Source organism: Manis javanica, chromosome 13 (genome assembly GCF_040802235.1).
Source record: "Manis javanica isolate MJ-LG chromosome 13, MJ_LKY, whole genome shotgun sequence".
Classification (NCBI taxonomy): Eukaryota; Metazoa; Chordata; class Mammalia; order Pholidota; family Manidae; genus Manis; species Manis javanica.
The window spans coordinates 43,536,403-43,561,240 of record NC_133168.1 but is presented as its reverse complement, the minus strand read 5'-3'; the positions used below and the strand labels follow the sequence as shown (position 1 = coordinate 43,561,240).

Genomic DNA, 24,838 nt, shown 5'->3' with positions numbered 1-24,838 from the left:
TTATAATGGTAATGTTGTTGACAGGGGAGAGAATCATGTGTACAGTGAGAAAGAAGGTTCTTCCAAATACACAGATTACTTGAAGAGTAAGTCCCATCCTAGGGTACTGAATTTTTATCTCTAGTTCTAAAAGCACGAAATGAATCAATTTCTTCTAGGACTAAAGATACACAAGAGGGAGCATTTGATATTTCTATATTCTACATTCTGTTCACTCATTTATTTAAACACAATATTATTGATCATATATCCTATGTCAGACATTTGACCAAATGCTGATATTTGCATAGTAAACAAGACATAGTTCTTTTCCTTCTGGAGCTTAAAATCCAAAAATGGGATACAGACAGTAAACAAAAATTAAATAAAAATTATGCAACTAAATTGTATAGAAAACATTAAGGTACATAGAAAACATTAAAATAGCATACATCCTACCCAGTTAAGTGAATGTGTTAACTAAGATGAAAGGAATATGTGCAAGAGACGGTCAAAGTGCAAAAATAGCACTGATATAACTTTTTACAGCAAATGCATTCAGGTGTTATAGGAAGTAGGGTGTGAGTGACTGTGGAATTCTCTATTATATAAAATTCTGCAGTTAAACCTAAGGTTTCTTTAAAAAAATTATAACTATAGAAATAAGACATTATTGGGCTAAAACCCACATAAAACTGGCTAACACTATCCCTGACACAGTTTGTACTCAAGAAGTACCCCAACCTTTAGAAGTTTTTCTTTTAGAAGGAAGGAAAATTTGTAATGTACAGGAACTCTTCCATTAGTCTCAAACAAGACTTAATGCCAAAAGAGAGAATTATAAGGCCTAGGAAAAACTGTTTAAGTAATAGGAAGGACTGCGAACATGAAAATATAGTCAACTATCACATCAGTTGGGATGGTGTCATAAAGAAAAGTTTATAAAACTGTATTCATCCTCTACTGATATTAAGTTAGAATGCAGAGTCTAGATAAAAGCCACTGTCCGAAGACAATAAGAAAGCAATATGTTTTCTCTTAATAAAACATATTGCTTTCCTGCAGTCCAAATATTTTATATCCATATAGTTATTTGTGTGTCTCTATACATGTGAAAGAAGGTTATATCTATACTTATACCTCTCCACACAGTGAAATTTTTACTATATACATGCATTCATATTATGTCTTAAAAGATTTATATGTACTCATTTTTAACAATTTTAACCTATATTTAACCTTTATTTTAATAAATGTTTATATTATTATACTGAATTTAAGCCAAATTATTTTATAAAATTAAAACAATTATACTAGTTTGAAATTATTAAATCAACCACCAGATGGCGCTCCACGAACTAAGCGTCTGTAGTCAAAAATTTAATATTGCTTGAATTGGTCAAACTGGGAAAAATTACAATACCTTTTTCCTGCAGTTTTTTTTTTTTTTTTGAGAGGGCATCTCTCATATTTATTGATCAAATGGTTGTTAACAACAATAAAATTCTGTATAGGGGACTCAATGCTCAATGCACAATCATTAATACGCCCCAAGCCTAATTCTCGTCAGTCTCCAATCTTCTGAAGCATAACGAACAAGCTCTTACATGGTGAACGAATTCTTACATAGTGAATAAGTTCTTACATGGTGAACAGTACAAGGGCAGTCATCACAGAAACTTTCGGTTTTGATCACGCATTATGAACTATAAACAATCAGGTCAAATATGAATATTCGTTTGATTTTTATACTTGATTTATATGTGAATCCCACATTTCTCCCTTATTATTATTATTATTATTATTTTTAATAAAATGCTGAAGTAGTAGGTAAATGCAAGATAAAGGTAGAAAACATAGTTTAGTGTTGTAAGAGAGCAAATGTAGATGATCATTTCCTGCAGTTTTTATTAGTTTCCTTATCTGCAATACTTAGAGACCTTATGAATTCTAATATATGAGCTCTTATTAAAGACAAAATACCGAATTACTTGATTAGTATGAAACTTGAGAAAACAGATTTTTAATGTCAAGTCCCTTTGCTTGTTACTTTATAACTTACTGAGAATACACGTTCCAGTGTACATTAATAAAAGTATGTAACTATAATGTAAGTTAAGAACAGATGAGAAAAAAAATCTATTAAATCTTGCAATGAATCCACTTAGCGCCCATTTTTTAAATGTTTATTTTTTCCCTCTGTTATGTGTTTGTGTGTGTATGTTTTACCCCAGAACCTGAAAGTAAAAAAGATCAAAAGATGTCCAAAGCAGGTAAGGACAGTTTGTAAAATGTACTTATAAGTACATTATCTGTTAGTTATGAACAAGGCTGGGTTAACCCTTGAAATGCTGAAAATGTTGAAAAAAATACTGGTGCACTCCCCTCCCCATACTTTAAATGTAATAAGCAATAAACTTGAAGGTATGCTAAAATTAAATAGATGCTATGTTTCCTGGTAGCAGAGTTTGGATATATTCATCAAAGCTCTGGGACTGTTAGTATATGCTGCTCCATGTTTATCTATCGAGCAACTGAGCACTGTTGTGTGAAGGGGCCAATTTGAATTTCAGAGGTTTCAGCTAGGTGGTGACAAATGCCTAAACCTATTCTCGTAATTAGCTGAACCCTTTGAAATCACCTATATTCAACTATTTTTTTACATCAAAAAACAGTAGTTTCTTATAGTTCAACCTAACAAATTCAACCATTTTCTTTCCTACTAATTAAATATGCAAATGTTATTTGGAATAGTAATCCATTGCCTTCTTGGCCACTCGTGTGAAAATTGGTATACTTTTAAAATGGAATCAGAAAACAGATTCTTAGAGAGAAACATGAGATTAGCTGGTTACTCTTAAGACAGATGTTAAAAGTTGGAAGAACCATCCTAGGATAGAGGAAAATGCAGACAAAGACTAAAAATCCCAAGGAAAATTCCAATTAATGACACTATTTCTTGAGATAACTCTATTCCAAATATTTTATATCCATATAGTTATTTGTGTTTCTCTAGCTATATACTCAAAAGAAGGTTATATTTATACTTATACCTCTCCACACAGTGAAATTGTTATTATATACATGCATTCATATCATGTCTTAAAATTTTTATATGTACTCATTTTTAAAAATTTTAACCTATATTTAAGAAATTCTTGTTTCACCTTCTATGTATATGCTAATATTAACTTGAATTTCTGTCATTTCTCTTGAAAGTACTGCCAACATATCAAAAAAAATTATGTGTTTTCTTACTTGTAGTGACTAAACATGACCATTTTAAGTGAAAGCATGTATTGTCTGGACACTAAATGGAAAATAAGCAATTTTAAACAGTAAGAAAAATGCATAATGGAGATTAAATGATATATTGAGTCTTTAACATCAAAAGGTAGAATTGAGCTTTAGAAATATCTATAAAAAAAGGAAAAGCTGCATATGAAAATTGCTCTATTGTTAGTTCTTCTGCTAATATCAATGAAAGACTATTGATTGGATAAAAGGTGCATAATGTTGTCCCTTCTTTTAAGAATAACATTGTATTTTATGATTTTACTGTTGGCATATAATTTAAAAAGTAATATATACACTATGACTTTCATAATTATTAATTTACATTAAATATTTATATCTATTTTTGTGTTATATTTATTTCTCAGTTTCTAAAAGGAAAGAGAAATCAGCATTAATGGCAAATGTTATTATAAAATATAATCAGTCAACAATTTATTGAAAACATATACTATGTTAACATTACTGCTAACTGTCCAGAATTGTGCTTGGTGATACAAAATTTACAAACAAGTAATATGATATTGTTTCTAGCCCAAGAGAGTATAATCAAGGATGCAGACATGAACTATTGAAAGATGGCTACAAAACAATTGTTAGTGAATGGTACTCTCGGAGTCTAGAGAGAAGAGCCACTCCTATAGTCTGTATCAATCTATGAAAATTTAATGGAGGTGTTGGATTTAAGCTGGGATTTTAGGAATATGCAAGAGCAACTGAGACAGGGAGATGATTATAAAGCATGTTGGAAGCAGTGCTAGCTTTATAACATACATGAATTTGACTCTGTGTCACTTGTTAGGGATGTGACTTTACTTACATTTCTTAAAGTTGCTTGCTTCAGTTTCCTGCTCTATTGAATGAAGACCATCATGCTCACCTGGCAGGGTTGTTATAAGATGTGGATCTGATGCTTGCCATTTGGTTCAGCTTCAATAAATGATAGCTCTGTTTAGGAGTTAACTCAGAGGCAGGGATGAGCATGAGGTAAGCAGGAGACAGTGAAGAGGTTACCAAGGGCCAACTGGGGTCCCAGGGGCCACATGAGGGACAGAAGATGGCAAGCCTGCCTCAGTGGAGCTGTGTGAGGGTGGTTTGGGGACCCGAGCAAGGGGGCTCAGGAGGCCAAAGGCAGTATTAGAATTCTTAGAAAGTGAATGAGAAGAAAAAAATGGCACCCTAGGTCTTATAATGGCATGCAGAGTGAGATGGTAGCAAAGAGATTTTGAATCTGAGGTTTGACCCAAGAGCTTTTAATAGTCATCAGGGAATTGTAAAATAGAGGTGAGAGAAATCAGTAAAGAAGAAAAAATGAGAAAGTGAATTTTGTTTGCTTTCAAGATTCTTTATAGCCATGACTTAAATTCAACATGTAATTATTAGGAATTCAGTTTTAAAAATCACAGAATCCAGCAACCCATTGAAAAATAATAACATCTTGTTATATATTCTTTCAAGTATATGAATACTTTAAAGACCCAATCGTACTATCTACACTGCTTCTGTAATTGTCAAGCTGTTTCATAGGAAAAGAATAGACACTGTTGACATTAACTACAAGGTCTCAGGCGCGGAAGGATGGAGAAGGAGACCAAATGTATAAGTTGCAAAGGAAACGCAGGTAGGGTGCCAGTGGAGCGTCCATGCAGATAGCCTAGAGGCACCTGGAAACTGGGGATGTTCATCTGAAGTCTTAGACAAGGTTTTGTATCCATGAGTTTAGAAGTTCAGAGTTAGAAGCCAAAGAAGAGAAGGAATACTTCAAGATAAAAGAACATGGAGAGAAAAGAGAAGAGAATGAAGGGCAACTTCGTGAAAATGAAAAAGAATGGATAAAGAGAAAGGAAGAGAGTTTCCTGGGAGATCAGGAAATACAGTGTATCAGCATCCCAGAGTGGGACACTTCAAAGGAAAAGTGGAAAAGTCAGCAGTGTCGATGTCTCAGAAGGGTCAAGGGACATGATGATTGAGAAAAGGCCATTATAATTGATAAAACCTGTCATTTTGTGACCTTGGAGAGTATTTTTAATAGAGCAATGGAAGTAGAAACTAGTTTATAGGAATTAACAAGGAAATTTATCATAAGTGGAGGTAGAGCACAAACTACTTGTTTCAGTAGTTTGTTGGTAAAGGGAGAAAAATAGTATATTCTAGCAGGTGGAATCAATGAAACATGCTTGTTGTTCCCACATTTGTGGTGGGCTGGAGTTCCACAGAAAGGGGGAGCAAGAAATCTAGAGGGATGTGTTAATTAGGAGAGAGCCATTGCACATAGAAGTGTTGGGATGTGCACTATAGGTGCAGGGAATTAACTTAATTATGAGACAGAAACAATTTCCCATGAGCTTTGAGAGAATAATGAAAGGATAAATTAAAATTGAGTGTTCGTGAAGACATTTTTGCTGAGTGATCTTTAAAATTAAAATCTCTTCTGTGAAGTTGATCACTGCCTTGTTTGCTGCCAAACCCTGGGGATGGTTTTCTTGCTTCATGTTGTGATGACCTCTACACAATATTTGACTGTGCACACCATCTCTTATTTCTCAGAAAACAAACAAATGAACAAAACACCTTTCTTTGGCAAGACTAAGCCATTTAACCCAGACTGTTAATAATAAAAAATAAAAAGACAAAACATGACTACATTTTTAAATAATGGAACAACATTATAACAAGTATTTATTTTTGACAGCATATTATTAGCCACTAAGTCCCTTTGTGTTTTCCCCCTCAATAAATATGATGGCAAACAGGACATGTATGTCATTAGGTAATTGGAGAACAGCCAAGTGTTCTTTCCTGGAAGCTATGGACATTAATTATAAGTAGTAACATAATTAGAAACAACAAAAAAGACTTACTTAAATAATAAGCAATAATTTATTTTTCTCGTTTATCAGGAAAATTAATATTCATAAACAAAATCTTTAGAGTTCTATAACTGCATTTCTAACTGCCTAATGAATATTTTCACATAGTTATTCTGCCTGCACCTCAATTTATTTAAAACTGAACTCAGCATCTTTTTCTCTTGTTCCTTATCTAAGGAAATGGAGCTCATGATTCATTGTTCAGTTTCATTGCCTTAAACTTCTGAGTCATTGATGGCTTCTTCTTCCTTTTCAAAACCCAGTATCCAAGTAGGTTCCAAGTTATGTGTTTCCTAAATTTGTTTCCTCCATTTTTATCTCTTTTGGTAAGACTCTATTTCTAGTACTTATCATCTCTTGCTTGGATAAGTATACAAACCCGAGATCTAATCATTTTGTTTTCATCTCCTCTTAGAAGAGCCACCAGAAGCCAGTGCTAGTGTCTTTTCTAAATGGATACTGCAGGGAACAGTGCGACAGTCATTGCACTGCAGTACTAGTTCCCTAACATATTTCTTGATGTCGTTTCCATTTGTCCAATCTCCCACCCCACCTCACCTCCCCCTATATAGACATTTTAAAAAGATCACCAGTTCTATGCATTTTTGTCTAGTCAGTGTCTTGAATTTTCTTTTCATGTCAGACCCACATCAAAAGCACCTTACCTATTTCACCTCACCTCCAGTTTTGACAGCTTACTTTCCCACCCACCCCCGCTCTCTATCTATAAACACACGGTCATGACTCCAGTCTTCATCTGTTTGTACATGTCTTCCTCTGTTTCCACAAGCACATATTTTTTGAATGGGTTATTTTTAACTTTGTTTCTAAGTTTCTATACTCTCTCTCCCATGAGATGTACAGTCTTCTCTAATTTCTGAGACAGAAAAATCACTCAAAAGCCACCACAGCAACAACTGGTTGACAAGATTATTCTTATGTAAAGGAAGGCATTTGTTAATAATTTTTTAAATTTATTTTTGACGAGTGTCTTGGCTTTGTGATAAAACACACGTAGAGGCAGTTTTTTAAATGTAAAAGACCAATGAAGGCAAAGAGGTATAGAGCAAGAAGCTTTAGGATAATAGATATGGAGTGAGTTACATTATTTAAGTTCTGAGTTTCTGTTTCTTTACCTATAAAATAGGGTTACCACCAACAACACATTCCATGTCAATCCAACAGACTTATTGTGAGAATCTTGTGATATAATATATGTTAAAGTGTTTTCAAGGAGCTATGTAAACAGAAAAGTATAAAAGATTATCATCTACACCCTTGCTATTGCGAGTGTGGCCCACAAACAACATCAGCACCATCTGGCTGCTTGTTTGGAATAAAGAACCTTAGGTCCCACCAATAACTGCTGAATAAGAGTTTGGATTTTAACGAGATGCCTAAGTCATGCATATTCACATTAAAATCTGAGAAGTACTGGATAGAATTCACTGACATTTATTACTGCCTTTATTTCCAGGGAAGAAAAACATCAGGCTTCTCTCTTATCATGAATGTATTTAAGGTGGACATAGGTTTTCAAAGGGGTACTTCCTATCAGTAAGGACCTCACACTTACTGAGCACTGGATGGCACTATCCATCCACTGTCTCACTTGATGGGTGATTTATGGACTTCTGAGAGATGGCCATCTGAGAAATGACTGAGAAAACAGCCATTCCTTTCTCCTTACATATCATAGCATGCAGGCACTGGGCATGCCTGTCCATTCATTCATATAAAGTGAATAAAAGGAATAAATAAATCCATATTTTGCTAGAAGAACATGTATATTAAGGGTAAACTGTCTGTATATTTTACCAGCTGGCTAAGATCTTGACACAACAGGTGAATTACTTAGCCAAAGAAGAACGGTATGTACTCATACCTATCAGTCATCAGCTATCTTTGGCTCATGTCACTTTAACTTACTTCTAATTAGATACTCCATTCAATTTATGTCTGTCATCAGGTAAAATAAACACAGTGCAATGTCTTTTTAAAAGTTATCATAGTAATTCTGCAAGAGAAATACATATAAACTTTAACTGGATATTTCTGTAGAATAGATAAATACATACATAGACAGATACAGAGAGAGAGATAGAAGAAAGAAAATGTATACCATGTATCCTTCCCTTCTTTTTCTCTTTCTCACACACACACACACACACACACACACACACACACACACTTATACTTAAATACTTTAATTACATCTTTAAGTTAACCAGAAAACATTAAATATGCAGGGCTTCTATAAATTATAGAAATAACTAAATCTCAATTTCATGAACTGAACTAAGTTATTGTGAAATGAGTGGCTAAGTTTAGTTCAATAAGTAATTATTGAGTTCCAACCATGTATTGAATATTTTGTTAGGTTTTAGGGATATAAAGGTGAATAACAAACTCTCAGGAAATACATTGTCTCGTGGCATAGACCATTAAATGAAGAGCTACTATTAATAAAAAAGGGATAAATAACTTCAGTCAACAAACAGAATAAGTTGTGCAGTGTGTGCTTTATGAGCACAGAGAAAAGTTATATTTCTCCAGCCTATTGGTTCAGGGAAAAATGCCCAAAGGAAAGGATACAGCAGTAGCTCACAGAATGAGTAAAGATCAGCTAGGTGAGGAAAGCCTGTGTGTTCCTAACAGAGAAATTAATACAAGACACTGTAGAGGTGGGGAAGGGCAGAGAGCCCTGAGAGCTACAAGGATTTCACCTTCACTTCCGAGCAGAGGGTAGGAGTAGGTGAAGCTAGGGAAGAACAGCAACAGAAAGCCATGGCTTCTGAGTGAGGGTTGTGTCCTTTTTCCTAAAGGAAATTGGGAACAATTAAAACTCTTCAAGCAAAATGAGATACAGCTTAAAACAGAATTTCAAATTGCTCATTCCAGCTAATCACAGAGATTGAGCATGAAAGGATGCCAACTGCTTCAGGAAAGCAGTTCTCTGGGGGATGAACTTAGATCACTGATACTTCTACAATTATTAGAAGATCTTTATAGAGCATTGCCAGGAAGGAAAAGAAGGGAGCTATTATCAAAGTACTCAGGAAGTAAAATTCCCATAATTTGTGGGGGTGAGAAAAATCCAGGATAATTTCCAGGTTTTTATATTGGAATAGTATGCAGACAGTAATTTCATTTACTATGCTTAAAACTTCCAAAAGAAGTGGCAGATTTAGAAAAAAGAAGCTATATTTATTATGTGAATTTTAACTTATTTCTTAGACAAGTGTTTATTGAGCAGTTACTATATGCTAGGATATATATAGTAAGTGCAAACATACATTGGTAAACACATTCAAGTTCCTGTCCTTCTAGATCTTATAAGCTAAGTGAGGTAAGGGTAGGAGAGAGAAATGTTGAATTAGAGGTACTTATGGATACATAATTAGATATGTTTATCAGGCATCTGGAGAGAAAACAGAGTAGATTTGGAAGTTCCCAGCCTAGAAGTGCTGGTTTAAACAATGAAAGTTGTTGACATCTACCAGGTAGAATGTGATAAAGGACAAGGATCAAGGCCTGAGGACACAAACCAAGAAGAATGTTAATATTTGAAGAGTGGACAGAGGAGGAGACCCAGGAGTTAAAAGAAAATCAAGGGGGAATTCTGTTAGAAGTTAGAAATGGTGTCTCAGAAACCAGGGAAGAAAGAATTTCAAGGAGGAGATGCTGTCTGATGTAGCAGCAATTTACAGTAAGTAAAGACTAAAAAGTATTATTTGGAATGTATAATATGAAGTCGTTAGCGATCTTCTGAACAGTGTCAATGGAGTTAAATAGGAGGAAAACCAAGTTATTATGCTTTGAAGTATTTACTAGAAGGACAGGAATTGAGGCCAGAAAATTATACATTGAATACTTGTACACATTGTAGGCTAATATTTAATAATCTTGTATGAAAAACAAAAAGGAATTAGTTGGGAATTATTATGCTATTTCACTGGGAAAATAACAGAGCAGAGTAAAAAGAGAGGAAGCTATGGCATCAGAGAAATTTAATTTAAATTGTTCCTAATCTATGAAACAGAGTTGTAACAGCAGCTGTCTTTACAACTTTACAGAGCTACAATATCTATAAAAGGCAATAATACATGGAAAAATGCTAACAATTAAGGCAAACACAAATTCCATTTTTAAGACCTAAGAGATAAGGGATTTATGTTTATAACACCTAGAAGTATTTCATTTTGCTTAATTTCCACTGAGATCAAACCATTTCCCTTCCAATAGAGATCCAATCATTTGTTACTTAAGTGTACTTATGTAATACTTCCTCAGTGGTTCATATGATACCACTTTTAATTTTAAAACCTTGAACTAAGTCCTTCTTTCTTTAGAAACGACATCATTTTATACTGTTCAGCTAAGAATATCAATCAATAATAATATTGCTATAGAATTTTTTTTCCAGCTGTAAAGGGAGAAAAATACCATATATAAAGTAAGCTATTTCTTGCATTTGTATTTTGCAAAGTGTTTTGCACAGAAGATTAGTTGTAATTATTGATACATGAAAGAGTTTTGAGGTTAAGTAAGTCTGGGGAAAGTCCTTGCTTGGAGTTCATTTTATGTATATACATATATATGAGCACACTAAGGAACTCTGATAGCAAAGAAACTAGCTGAACTTGTCTTCACCCAATGTTCCTCAAATTTATTCAACCATAGTATCTTTTCTGTAGTATAACAGCAGTGTTCAGCTGAACACACTATTAGGAATTATGTCTTACACTTACTTAGCTAAAAGATTTGGGGAAACATAGTGCAAAGGTAAGAATTTTTTTAAGAAAATAGTGATAGCATATTTTTTATGAAAGAAGAAAACTAAATGAGAATTATTGGAAAGAATCAGTTGTGTTGCAATTAGACCAATGAAGATATGCTAACATGTATGATAAATGGATATGTAAACATGGCTAGTTCTAAATTTTATTTCTTTCTTTCCATAACCAGGAACACATAAAATTTTACTCTAAGTTCCTGAGGGGAGGAGGTGTTCATTTTCTTTTAGGATAAAAGAAATATATGTATATATATTAATCATGGTGACATGGAAAATTGAGTAACTGCTAGCAGGCCACAATGGTGATAAATACTTCGTATATATCCCTACAAGCAGTCATGTAAATCTATGAAGCAGCAGGTCAACCACCACTGCTATCTTTGACTAATGTTTATTGAGTAGCCACCAAGTATGTGTCATTATAATATGCTGAGAGGGTTTATTACAACAAGAGAACTTAACAATAAATGAAAAAAATTATAATGATTTTTATTGTGTGTGTTTGAGGACATTTATTGAATGCCTACTAATCCAAATCCTGGAAAATGAAAAATTAACTATTATTAGTAGAGCAATTAATCAGTGAATCAAGAGGATTTATTCACATATATACATAACATAATTCGATCTCATAAGGTTCTTGTGATTTAGGTTCCATTATTCTGCCCAAGTTACAGGTAGGGACGCTGACATAGCGATCAAATGAATCCCCAGTTTACAAAATTCAGAGAGGATGACCTGGATTATTTTGACATATCAAAGACGTCACTCACATATTCATCTTGATTTCCAATGCAGAGAGAGAAGATCACAAGCTGTCCTCTTTGACTTCAAAGTAACCTAAAATGTAATATACCTTCCCTTTGCTAACATATCCTGGATATAGTTTACTGCCAAATTTAGAACCTCAAATGTACTATTACTATTCTGTTCTCAGAATAATATAGAGATGATGGGTTCAGGGGGAAGTAGGGAACAAAAAAAGTTGGAGTGGTGGTATACCTGTTTTGAATTGGAAGACAAAGTAATCCTTAGACAACAAATCTAGATGATATAATATTAATAAAAAAGCATAGCAGTAGGCAATATGTCACTTGGGGCAGGGATTTTTGTTGGCTTATTTTGTGTCTTTCCTGTACCTAAAAGAATTTCTGGCACATAGTAGAATCATAGCAAATGGTTTTTGAAGAACAAATGTATCAAGAATTTAGTTATATAGTCATGGACCTGGAAGCCTGTTCCCTAATTTGTTAAATGGAGAAATACACCTCACGAGGATTACTATAAATGTTAAAGTAATTCATTTAAAATACTTAGCATGGTTCTGGGCACAAAACAAGCATCTACTATGTTAGCTATGAATTATGCTAATAAGCACATGAGACAACAACTTTCCAGATTTAAAATTCAGTACAGTCTTTCAAAATCTGAGAGAGACACAATCATTGGCCATTTGACTTACAGAAATGAAAGCAATTTTTATTTTTTGGAAAAAAGATATTACCTTTTTCATGCTTAACCTTTGAATGTTAACCACTTTTGCACTAAAATCTCTTCTTATTTTTCACGGTGACTTGAATACTGTGATCTCAAATTTTTTCTAACTAAATTATTCTAGAGATTGGGAAATGAAATATTCCTTAGCCAATTTAATCAATCAGGCAGAGTCCCATTAGTAGTGTCTGAATCAGTCTGTGACAGGTACAATTTCTCCTAGCTGGTTGAAAGGAGAATCCTATAGAAGTCCTCTCTCTTAAGAGAAAACGAAAAAATAAAAATAGTTCATTTGAAATTACTAAACTCTACTTATGTGTTAGTGTAAACAGATTTATTAGCCACTATTTAGACATTTCATTTTCTTTAAGAATTTCCTCTATAGTATATGTTTTAGATTCCTCCAAAAGTAATAATTTTTAGTTTTTGTGTTTTCCTCAGAGTGATTTTCTTCTCTTTGTAGTTCATAGGAATCAAAAAAATGTTCCTTTTCTCCCATTGTATAAAATGTTCATTGAAAATCCTCCTTCCCAACTTCAACCTGATCTAAAACCTAACCTAGGAAGGTGGTAGTAATGAGGTTGGAACTGAGATCTTTCAGGGTGGCAAAAGCAATTCCCTAGAGAAGGCTTTATTACTTGCCACAGAGGAAGCTGATGATCTAGCTCTTCTAAATTAAAAGCAAAACTGAAAAAGCTTTTCAGACACTTGCCAGTTAAGAAGTCAACTCTATTAGATGGGTTTCTATTTCCAGGCTAATTTGTGAGTTACTCTGATAAAATATTACACAATTAACAAGAATCCAGATTTTGCCCATGTTAACATACTGCTTAGTTTATATGTTTGTTGCTATTCTGAAATATGCTAGTTTCCTTAATTATTTGAACCTATTCTCAGTCTCCTTTTTTCTTCCTTCCATGACTAACTAGGCTTTTATATTATTTGTAATGTTAAATATGTCATCCAGTTTTTAAAACAATGCTCTTAGATCAAATATTCTTTTTTATTTTTCAATTTAGTGGATCAACACAATGATACTCATATATGGAAATATTTCTCAAACCTATGATGAAGTGTTTCACACTTGTGAGATGTTTAGCAGAGGGTTGATATTTAATAATTGAATCATATTCCAGAGGAAAATGTTTCAGATACCTCTTACGAACAAACATGAGGAATCTTTCCTTTTCTTTTATATACTGTTCAAATTTAACTCTCAACAGCACAAAACATCTTAAGACAGGAAATGGTTCTATTTATTTGGGTATAATAGAAAAGATAAGTAATATTAATTAGCATGTCTTCTAGTCTCACATCCCTGGTTTCAGAACAGAATATTCCTAAACTCAGGAGCTGAGATTGATGGGACCAATAACAAACATGGTTGAAACAATGGCTCCTTTGCGGCCATGCCTGACTACTTTAGACAAAACCATCCAGGTTCAAACATTTCACTGTGCTCTCCTTCTCACAAACTCTCCATCCCTACCCCATGCTTTAACCAGTGCCTTGACCTTTAAAATAAGGATTGAATCTCACTGGGCTTACATTGTAGGAGGGACTCATTTCTTATTGTCTCATTTTTTCCTACTACCCAGTTAAAGGATCAGTATGTGATGGAGAGGTGTTTAGTGTAATGTAGTTCTGTAAATCTTAATAACTCAAACATACTTGTTCCAGGTTGTGCTAATCAATTGAAAATGATCTCCAGTGCATTTTATAGTCCAGACCCAAACTACTCAATAGTCACACATATACATGGTATAATTTTCTCTTTTCTTAGGTGAAATACCACAACCAACATTAATGAGTAATCCCATACACAAACTTCTACATGCTTTACTTTCACATATCACAAAGCAAGGTGATCACAACAGAATTTTGAAAACTTTCCTATGTGGAGTAAAAAATGGAAGATTTATTCTGATGATATATTTCTGGGAAGGGCCACAGAGTAAAAACAAAAACTCTTTTTTTGCAGCCCCTTCCCAGATATTTTAGCAGCCTCTTTGATGAGACATTAGTGGGAGTATGTATAATGTGTGCATTACTCAGTAGAGCAACCCTCCATGTATATGGAGTTGTCAATTGTTCATTAAAGACAACCATTGTTGGCTATGTGTGAGACAAGGAACAAGTGCTAAGAATATAAAGCTTATAGTTGCAGCCCCTGTGTAGTGAATTTCACAATTTATTTGGGGAAGACCAATGAGTAAATAAATACAAAGTATTGCAAATAATTACAATGTACAAGGATGATTGATGCAGAGAGTACAGATGAGGGGGCATCTAACCCATCCTGGAAAGAGGTTGAGAAAGACTGCCAACGGGAGACAGCAGCTGAGCTGAGTCTTAAATGAGCCCAATATGGTAAAAGATGGCAAGCAGGTGGGGGTGGTGAAATCAGGTGAGAAAAGAAATGAGGGGATGAAAATGATGTATTTGAGGCTATAATAGCAGCAGAAACTGAGGTGGAAATGAACAAGTGGAAGTACACTCAAGATATATTTAGGACATGGAATCAATGGGGCTCTGAATGACTGAATAAGGATGGCAAAGCATGGAGAAGAATTTTGGATGACTTTCAGCCTACTGATTGGAATGGTAGGTGGAGTGTAGTATCACTTACCAATATAGGGGATGTGTTTGGAGGAGACAAGAGTAAGTCATGAGTTTGAGTTTATTAAATCTGAATTTCCAGTGGTATGTACATTTTCCCTTAGGAAGTTAAATATGTGGGTCATTAGTATAGCAAGCCCATTTAGCCCTTTATATTCTATTTTTCCCCAATTTTTCAAAAGATGTGTGTGAAATCTGGAATTGATATCTTTTCCTATGCCCTTTGAAAGAGAGGTACCTCACACAGCATTTCAACCAAATCTAATTTCTATAACTGTTACCAGAATTAAACTCATCCATAAGAATTCATTTAATTAGTAAACCTTATTCATGGCCTAAGTATTCTTGGCAAACTGAAGTCCATAGCATGTATTAAATGCTGAGTCAATGCTTGCTGAATGAATGATTTAATAACTGAATAGTCATGTTGTGATAACAGAGCTATATTAAGTTCCGTATGTTTTTTAAAAGGCTTCAAAGAAGTAATGGTTCTGATTTATCTCCTCTATCTTCCATTTGTTCCCTAGTAACTTCCTCGAATCTCATATTTGATCATGGTGCACACAGATCACTTGCTGCTAAGCAGTTTGATCGACATCACCTTAAACCACTTAGAACATCAAGGAGTAGGGTCCAAAGAATCCCTCCATACTCATCTGAGACAAAATACAAGATAACCGTCTAAAAGGGAATGTGAGAAAGTAGGATGCCTGAATAACCAAAAACATTCCAAAGAAATCTATTGTAGTACAGCTTCAAGAAATTTAACAAAATAATGAGTGCATAGAAAACTTAGCATGATGCAAAGAAATAGGATGAAAAAGTCATTTCAGTGCACACATTTCACCGGATTCATGTATCCAGAAGGCCATATAACCACAGACTGCAAAACAGTAGACTTTAAAGAACTTTCTGAACACTCTCTCAGTATACTGCTAACTATTGCTGCTTTTAAAATTAAAGGACATAGTAAACAATATTTTTACTTATCTTTCAGACTGCATTTCTATCAATCCTAACATGAAAGAAAAATTCTTCCTGAAATTTATTTCCAGTTGTCAGAGACAATTCTGGCTCACCGAATAGCTGTTAGGAAACTAGAGAGCAAGTTGAAGGCACTACTTTTAATTTCTTTCCCAAATTTCCAGAGCACTACATAAATAGTGCTAATTCTCACATAATTTTCCATGAAGTCTGTAAAAATATATTTGTGAATATTAGATGAATGATGGTATATTATTGGTTCAATCAAGTAACTTTACCCAGTATGTTTAATAAATGAGACTGCTTCTGTCTGCAAGTGCCCCTATAGGAAAAAGAAGGAAAAAGAATGTTTATTAACTCAAATTCATACACAAATCAGTTCCCTTTTCGAGTTTTATATTTTATATATTTAATGTTTACACTTCTTCCATTTTAATTTTGATAATTAAAAGGTTAGAAAACTTCATAAAACATGTAGTTGAGTAATAATAGCTTCTGGTAAAATGTAATAAGATTTCTGAACTGGTTCAAACATCTCATAAAAGTCCTTAAGATATTTTCTTGCTTCCTTCAAATGACTTATTCAATATATATGATACACAGTTTAGGCATTAATCTTCAAGTCGATTTAAAAGGTAAAGTGACTGCCATATAGTTCTTTCTGGCACAGATGTAAATCTACAGCAGAGCCAGCTTCTCCTCTGTACTAAATAACTGTGTAAATAGACATATAATATCTGGAAGAGACTTACTGGTTTTAAAACAAGGTTTGTTATTTGGCCCTTAGAATTAAACATGTTCCCATAGCAGGAAAACCTATCAGGAATTGAGTAAACAGACTAGCTAATGTTCAATAAGCCCACGAGGACTTAATGTTGCAACATGTCAGGTTATCTAAACTGTGTCTCCTTTGTAGATGATTTATTATTTAGTTTAGATTAATATTTGACATAAATATATCATTTTAGACCTCAATATTTTAGGAATCATCTTATCTAACTTCTTCCACTTCTTTTTTTTTGGAAGAGAAGCAAATAAAATGGCCTTGTGAAATTTCCATATCAAATGAGTGTCAGAACCCAATCATCCTTAATATATATAGATGTAAACAGGCTCTTTATTCTTTTATATAAAACCATTTATCATTTTTATATTTTTCATCATTCATATATCTAATATTTTGGAGTATTTTGACTCATTTTTTTTCTTTTACCTCTCATTTATTAATTGAGTATTACCATTTTTAAAAAAGTCTTTGTATAGTAGAGGTAGAAAAGTGAAATACTACATTGATATTTCACTTGATTTTCATACAATTACAGAAATTTAGAAAATACAGAAAATATGAATTCTATAATAAAAATACACAAAAATAAAATCCTTATATAATAATGTAAACAAATATATGTATGTATGTATGTACTTGCTATATCAATATTAACTACTTGAAAGGTACTCTGTGATATGGAGCCTATTACTACCTCCATGAGAATATCAAAATTGCCATGATTTTGTTCCCTTTGTAGAACTAAAAAATGCTAACATTATATGAATTTGATTCCACATCACATCCTTTACAAATCTCAGTCGCAATCATCTGAAAAGAATACTACTGTCGTCTACATTGAAAACTTGACACACTATAATCAACACAAGCATGTTCTGTTTTTAGCTTTATCCATTTATGTCTCAGTAGATTGAAAGCTTTCTCTCTGATTCTAATTGAGCCTTTTTTGCTGAAATATGACACACAATTAGCTAGAACTCAGAATTGTGAAAAATAGCCATAGCTTTTTGTTAAATGGATGTTTTAACAAAAGTAACCATGGTTATCAAACAGTAGCTCTTAAACTTCAACATGTGTCAGTTGCACTTGGAGAGCTGGGTCTGCCTCTAGAGTTTATGATTCTGAAAGTCATGGGTAGAGCTGAGAATTTACATTTCTAGTAAGTTTCCAGGTGATGCTATTGTCTGAGAACCACTGCTTTCCAGAATTCTCCAACAATTTACATTTGTCCTTACGCTTATTGATGCTTAGATGTGGTTGTTAGAGAATATATAGGCTCAGACCATGTAAAGACAGACACATTTATGCACTTTATTCATTCATATTTCTGGAGATGTGTTTGCTTATGAAGTTTCATAAGATTTTAAACTGTTACAATATCCTTTCATAACTGAATGAGTGAGATAATGAAACTGGGAATCCAAAAGAGCTGAAGAATATTTAGGAGTGACATTAGGAGATGGTTATACAGGAATTCCTAGTGTCCATCCCCTCCCAGAAGCATCAGTTTGAACAACTAGCTGTGTCTGAAAAGTTTTTCATGAGAGCTAAGGATTCCAGGTGAGGGGATACAATACCTGGGTGAAGAACAGAACTAAGAGAAAACAGAGTAAGGCAAAAGATATAGATTCCCATTATCCCCACCCCTCCGCTGCAAGCCTGGTGAGCCCTGTGCAGAAAAGGACACCTTCACTGCAGTGCTGGTCTGTCTCAGCACGAGGGTGAATCCCAAGGCTGAAGGTGTCTCCCATGGTACCAGGCTCCCAGGGCACTCCTGTGAGCCCAGGGCCCACCCTGACACCAACCGGCTCCCACAGCCTCAGGGCAGCAACTAGGGCACCAGATTCCTAGCAGGTTCTCCCAAACTCCTGGCACATCCCGGCACCAGCAGTCTGCTACAGAACTCAATCAAGCTCCTCTACCCTAGCACCAGGCTAGCACCTGTAGCCTCAGGTTCCAGGAGGCTCCCAGAGACTCCCAGCCTGACCCAGAGCCAGACTGGCCCCAGTGGTCCTAGCCTCCAAGTGGCCTCCCATGAACCCAGGCTCCTGGCCTACCCTAGTACAGGGTGGGCCTGGTTGGCCTTCTGAGGTCCCAGGTCTTAGGCTTGCTCCCATTCAGGCTCCTGGATGCCTTAACGCCAGGCTGGCCTCCACAGACCCCACCTCCAGACCAATCCCTGTAGCCTGAGGCCCTGCTGGCTCCCATAGACCCAAGCTCCTGGCCTAGCCCTAGCCCTAAACCCCATGGCCCAGCTTCTAGGCTGGCTTCCAGGAAACCAGGCTTCCAAACTGTGCCAGCACAGGGCCAGCCTCCAGGACCCAGGCACCAGGCTCATCCCAGAGGCACTGGTTGGCCCCCAGGGACCCAAGCACCAGGCTTGTTCCTATAGATATTACTGGTGAGATTTCATTATCAGGACTTCTTAGCACTCCTCTCTCTGTGCTTCTAACCCATTGATTGTTAACAGGTCATTAAAAAAGCCAACCTTATATGCACTGTATACTGGCAAATGTTTTTATCCCTCTACAATAATAGTTCTCACACTTAAGCGGGCATCAGAAACACATGAGAAAGCTATTATAAGGCCAATTTCTGGGCCTCACACCCAAAGTTTCTGATACAGTAGGTATTGGGGTGAAGCTCAAGAATTTGCATGTTTCAAGCAACTTTCCAAGTCTTCTGCTGCTCCGGGACCTGACTGACAAAGGCATCTCAGAGCGAAAACACAGACACACACACGCATACACCCGAGATGGTTTGTGAAGCCTCATGTGTTTATTTTGGAAAACAGAAAGTATTCTAGATGATTTCCAAGAATTTAAAATTCTCTCTTATATGTTAGAAAATATATAAGGTCTTACTGTTATATCAAATTCTTATTTTGTATTAAAATTTAATGGTTTTATTAATGATGCTATCTGACTATCTAATTAACTTTTTTCTAAGATCTTTGTATGCATTATATGCATAAAATAATGTTACATTTATGAATTTTACAAAATTCAAATTTTATGATAATCCTCTAAATTGTCTTGAAAAAACTAAAGTGTAATAAATCTTTATTAGAGAATTGATTTGCTCATTAGACCCAGTAATGAATCAGTTTCTGTGGTATTAACCAAATTATGATTTTTTTTTGCCTAATTTTATGAAAGTTCAGTTTCTTACTTCTACTTGTGAATTTTACTTTTCCTAGTTTTAAAATTCAAAGTCTAAACAACCTCATAATGAGTAGTCCTTAGGGAGCTCTTGTTTGGTTTCTGACCACATCTATCATATTTTAGAGGTAGTTAGGAAGTGTAGGATAAATATAGCACAGATAAAGTTACTTCATTAGGGAATTAATATAGTAATTGAAAAATATATTTAAAATACAGTAAAACTATTTGTAGACATGTGAATCAGAAAGATCATTAAATTAAATGATTCCACCATTGACCAGTGTTAACCAATTAATTACATTAGAAAGAAATTTGTTATGAGGAAGATTATTTAAAAGCCTTTATTGACACATAACTCACTTTAATGATTTCCCAAGCCAAGACTGTTACTAGGCTAAGCTATATAGATCTACATTCAGTGTTTACCCCTGGATATTAGTGCATAAATAAAACCTGAAAGTTAATATTACTTTGATAGTCAAAAATGTATAAATTATTATCAATGAATTCTAGATAATTATTACTGTAACAAAGATAATTTATTATCAGATCAGATAATAACTAGGCACATCAGAAAATAAAATATCCACTGGCATAACACTGGCATATATTGCTCTCCTTTGTTTGTTTGTATTTATTTATTTATTTATTTATTTTTGCCTGTATCTTAAAGAACAGATACCAGTTGAGTGAAGCATGCTTGTTCTTCATTGTGGAAAACACAGAAAACTTAAGTTACTAATGAAGATCACATAGTTCCAGGGTCATGAACTGGAACTAGATATTAGAGGTAATTGGAACTGTTATAGAATTGTTGCAGGAATGACTTATGACTTAATAAAATCCAATTCAATATTTAATAGGTTTACAGTATACAGCATTTATTGCAGTGAACTCAATCATTAAAAAACAACAAGTTAATCTTGAAGAGGATATCAGAGCGATATATTCTTTGAGGTTAACAATTATGCTTATACTGATTTTATGGACTGAAGATTTGGTTATATCCGCAAACATTTTTTTTTTTTCGAATTTAAGGTATCAGTGCTAAGATGTCTGACTTTTTTCCCTTAGTTATTAATATATCTATTTACTTGTGCAGAATAATGGTGGTTCCTTAGATCAACTTCTGGCCTTTGGCAGAAGTGTCTCATGGCCTTATAGTGAGGTATTTACCCAGCAGCTTCTAGTGAGAAGCTTACAATCTCACTTTGCACTCAGTTGCTGGCATGGAATTCTTGCACAGTAGATATTCATTTAATTCAGTCAACATATATTTGTTGATAAATTCTAATATGGCAGGAACCATCTGTTTACATGGTAGTTATAGAATATTGGAGGAAATAACCAAGTAAACAAACATTTCAATACAGTATTTTTAGCTCTAAGATAAGTATAAGGAGAAAATACTATTGGGAATTGAAAGGTGCACCTAACTCAGATCTGGAAAGCTACCTATAGGAACTTATTTGGTGGGTAGTATCTGAATAATAAATGGAATTTAGTCACATGATGAAGAAGAATTCTAGACAGGGAGATCAACTTGTAAGGCAACCCATAGGCAAAAGAGACCTTAAATTGGTCATATCTGCAAATTGGTTATACATTTAGGGTAGGGATACTGTTGAAGATGTTATTTACTACATTATACTTTTTTTTTTTCTGAGAACCCATAGACAAATATATCTTAGGTAACACTACCAGGAATTGCTGTGCTTCTCTTAAAGAAACTGATTTGCTTATATCTTAAAACATTGTGAGTTGTATAACTGGTTTCACTTTTTATCCTTACCTGAGCACCTGAAAGCTAAGGGGAACTGTCATGAAAAGTCAACAAAGTATACAGTAACTTCAACATGCATTTTATGTTGTAATATAATTCTTATTTATGTATTTTTTCTTGGCTCACTTCCTCCATTTACATTTCCTTGTTTTCATTAACTATTTTGTTTACCTAATGAACAAATAGTAATTGAATGTCCACCATGTAACCATGTATTGGGTAGTATACCATTTCACTGGATTCAGTGACGGATACACACAATCTCCGTTATAAAATATCTCACAGTCTAAATGGAAAGGTGTTCACTTAAGTAAATATTCATGGTTAATTGCAATTAATAGTGACTGAGACATTTAAAAACTAATGTTGGCACATAAAGAGGGAAGGCAGTCAAACTACATTAGACGGGATTTCTGACGGAGAGATATCTGAGTTGAGCCTTACATAAGAGTTAGCCAAATAAAAAGTAAAAGGGACAAAACTCTGATAAAAAAAAAATCACAATCTCTATATAAATGGTGAGAATTCATGCTAGTGAAGTAGAAGATTCAATATTGAGATGTCAGTTCTTCCCAACTTGATCTATAGATTCAATGCAACATCTATCAAAACCCCAGCTAGTTATTTTGTAGATATTAACAAACTGATTCTAAAGTTTACTTAGAATGGAAAAATGCCTGGAATAGCCAAGAAAGTACTGAAGAAAAAGAACAAGGTTGGAGGACCGACACTACCCAACCTCAGTGTCTACCATGAAGATCTACAGTATTATTTCCAGTGTTTCTCTCCCTGGGCCTCAAGTAGTATCTTGTGTGCATAGGCTGATCAGTGTTCCTCTGAAGAATTTTACCTCTTTTTCTCTCTTTCACCTTCTTTCTGCAGCTCTGTGCTTTACATCACTCTGATCTGTGATTTCTAGTAGCTCTCTTGGCCTTTCCAGACTCCCAGCTCCATCTCATCAACAGCGCCATTTCTGCATTATGGCCTTGTAACTTTCTCAAGGCATTAAGCTGGGACAATCATAGGGCACACCACATTCGTTTCCCATCGCTTAAGGATCACTGTCCTTTATTGTCTGATGTCCAATATCTTTGAAGCCATCATTTTGTATATTTTGTCTCTTTTCTATAGTTTTAAGTGTGAGGAATAAACAGGGCCCTCCTATTTTATCTTGGAGAAGCAGAACTCACTAAGAAACTTTTGAGAATAAATAAGGGCAGTATTAATATTTATCCCATTACAGTAGAGTATGTTAGGTGCACCTTTCCAAGAAGCTAAGTGAACAGGGACTTAAGGGGGAAGTGATCAACATAGTTGGATATATCCTTTGGTGTTGGCAGACAAAGGAGAATTGGTAACCTGAGAGGCCTGATAAATGAAATGGTGGGAATAGAAGCTAGATTAAAGTGAACCGATTAAATGGGAGTCAAGAAGAAGAAAAAGCTAATAAAGATGGCATTCTTAAGAAGCTGAGTTGAGCAGTGATGGAAAGGTATCAAATGGCATTTATAAGGGAATACACAATCAAAGGAAGGTGTTTTTGTTTACTTCAAATCTTTGTTGAGATGATAAAAGAAAATTAAAACTGACTGTGGACAGGGCAGAGGATGGGAAACAATGGCCTATAGATGAGCCACAAGTTTCTGTAAATAAAGGTTTATTGGAACACAGTCAGTCCTATCATTTACATATTGTTCATGGCTGCTTCTGTGCTTCAGCAGAGTTGAACAGCTGTGCCAGAGATCACATGGCCTGAAAGTCATAAATATATACTTTCTGACCTTGCATAGAAAATTTGTCAATCTTTGCACTACAAATCCAATATGCAGTAGAAGCATATATTTCTAGTCATCGAGAGTTCCAAATTCAGCAGCAATCATTTGTTAACCTATTACACTGGGACAGATAACATATCAATAATGTTAACAGAAATTAAAGCAAACCTTGGATTTTTCATGTTGGATAATGAAGGATTGAAAGTAATTTCACAAAATAAAATTATATGGGCCATCAATATTAGATTAAAAAGTTAACATTGCACGCAAGAGTTTGTGAGCAAATTACTTTTAAATGGTTCAATGAAATTAAACTAAGAGTTTTATTATTTTAAATGGTTGTATTAATTAGTAACTTGGAGTAGACATTTACATCTCTTGTAGAATTTCAATAAAGAATGATAGATGGGCTCTATATTTTTTTTAATTTTCAAATATATAATATTCTATCATTTTAAATGTCAATTCAAAAACAACCAAATGACAGTCTTTAATAATTTTTACTGATTTTTTCATTTTAAGTTTAATAATTTTTAAAATTTTCTAGACAAAGAAGTCAAGCCTAAGCCTCCACGTATGTTATGTGCATGCCAAAAAAATAAATAAATCTTAAATGCATGCTTTTTATTCACCCTTTGATTCCACTGCTGAATATTTTGCTTAAAGTCAAAGTCTTAACTACTTTGTGTAAACAATGTGCCTATTATTGTAAGTGTATTTCTGAGAATATGCCATGCTGATATTTCCCTCATCCTTTTTTCACTGGAGGTACAAACCAGTACCTTCCATTAAGTACTCATTAAAAATCATCGTTCCCATTTCCATTTTTTTTCAAAATAATTCTTATCACAAATAAGATTGATAGAGGAATCTTTCCTTGTCTGTTTGTATTAATTTGCTGCAATCATAAAAAGAAGAAAATTAATATGGAAGATTAAAAGACAATGAATAATATTTAAAAGAAAAATGAGTACAGGAAATAAATATCTTTATATAATCATATTACTAATGTTTACCTTTATTTTTAGAAACACAAGTGAAAAAGGAAGAGAAGCCAGGTACGTATATTTTATGTATAGATTTTCATTCCGTATTTAGAATGAATAGCATACCTCTTCACAAATGTTATATCCTGGTGCAAATATTTTATCCTTAACCAACTTTAAAAAAAACAAACATAATATGTATTTATCTAAATTACCTGTTTCTAGAAAAATTTACAAAGGTGAAACCACTGATAAATTTATATGGTAGCAGAAACAATTGACTAATTGAGTTGAAACTTATGAAA

General features: G+C 34.2%; 1 protein-coding gene across 16 annotated transcripts in view; it reads left to right on the top strand.

Moving 5' to 3' along the window:
• TRDN (triadin) overlaps window positions 1-24,838 on the top strand; it is a 486,197-nt gene that overhangs the window by 421,635 nt on the left and 39,724 nt on the right. For 14 of the 16 annotated variants that reach the window (XM_073219550.1, XM_073219549.1, XM_073219542.1 and 11 more), the window contains 3 exons: window positions 2,214-2,252; window positions 24,095-24,121; window positions 24,576-24,605. In XM_073219550.1, coding sequence (XP_073075651.1) covers window positions 2,214-2,252; window positions 24,095-24,121; window positions 24,576-24,605 — 96 coding nt within the window. The remainder of the gene's footprint in view (window positions 1-2,213; window positions 2,253-24,094; window positions 24,122-24,575; window positions 24,606-24,838) is intronic. The other 2 variants (XM_073219548.1, XM_073219544.1) reach the window with 1 other exon arrangement.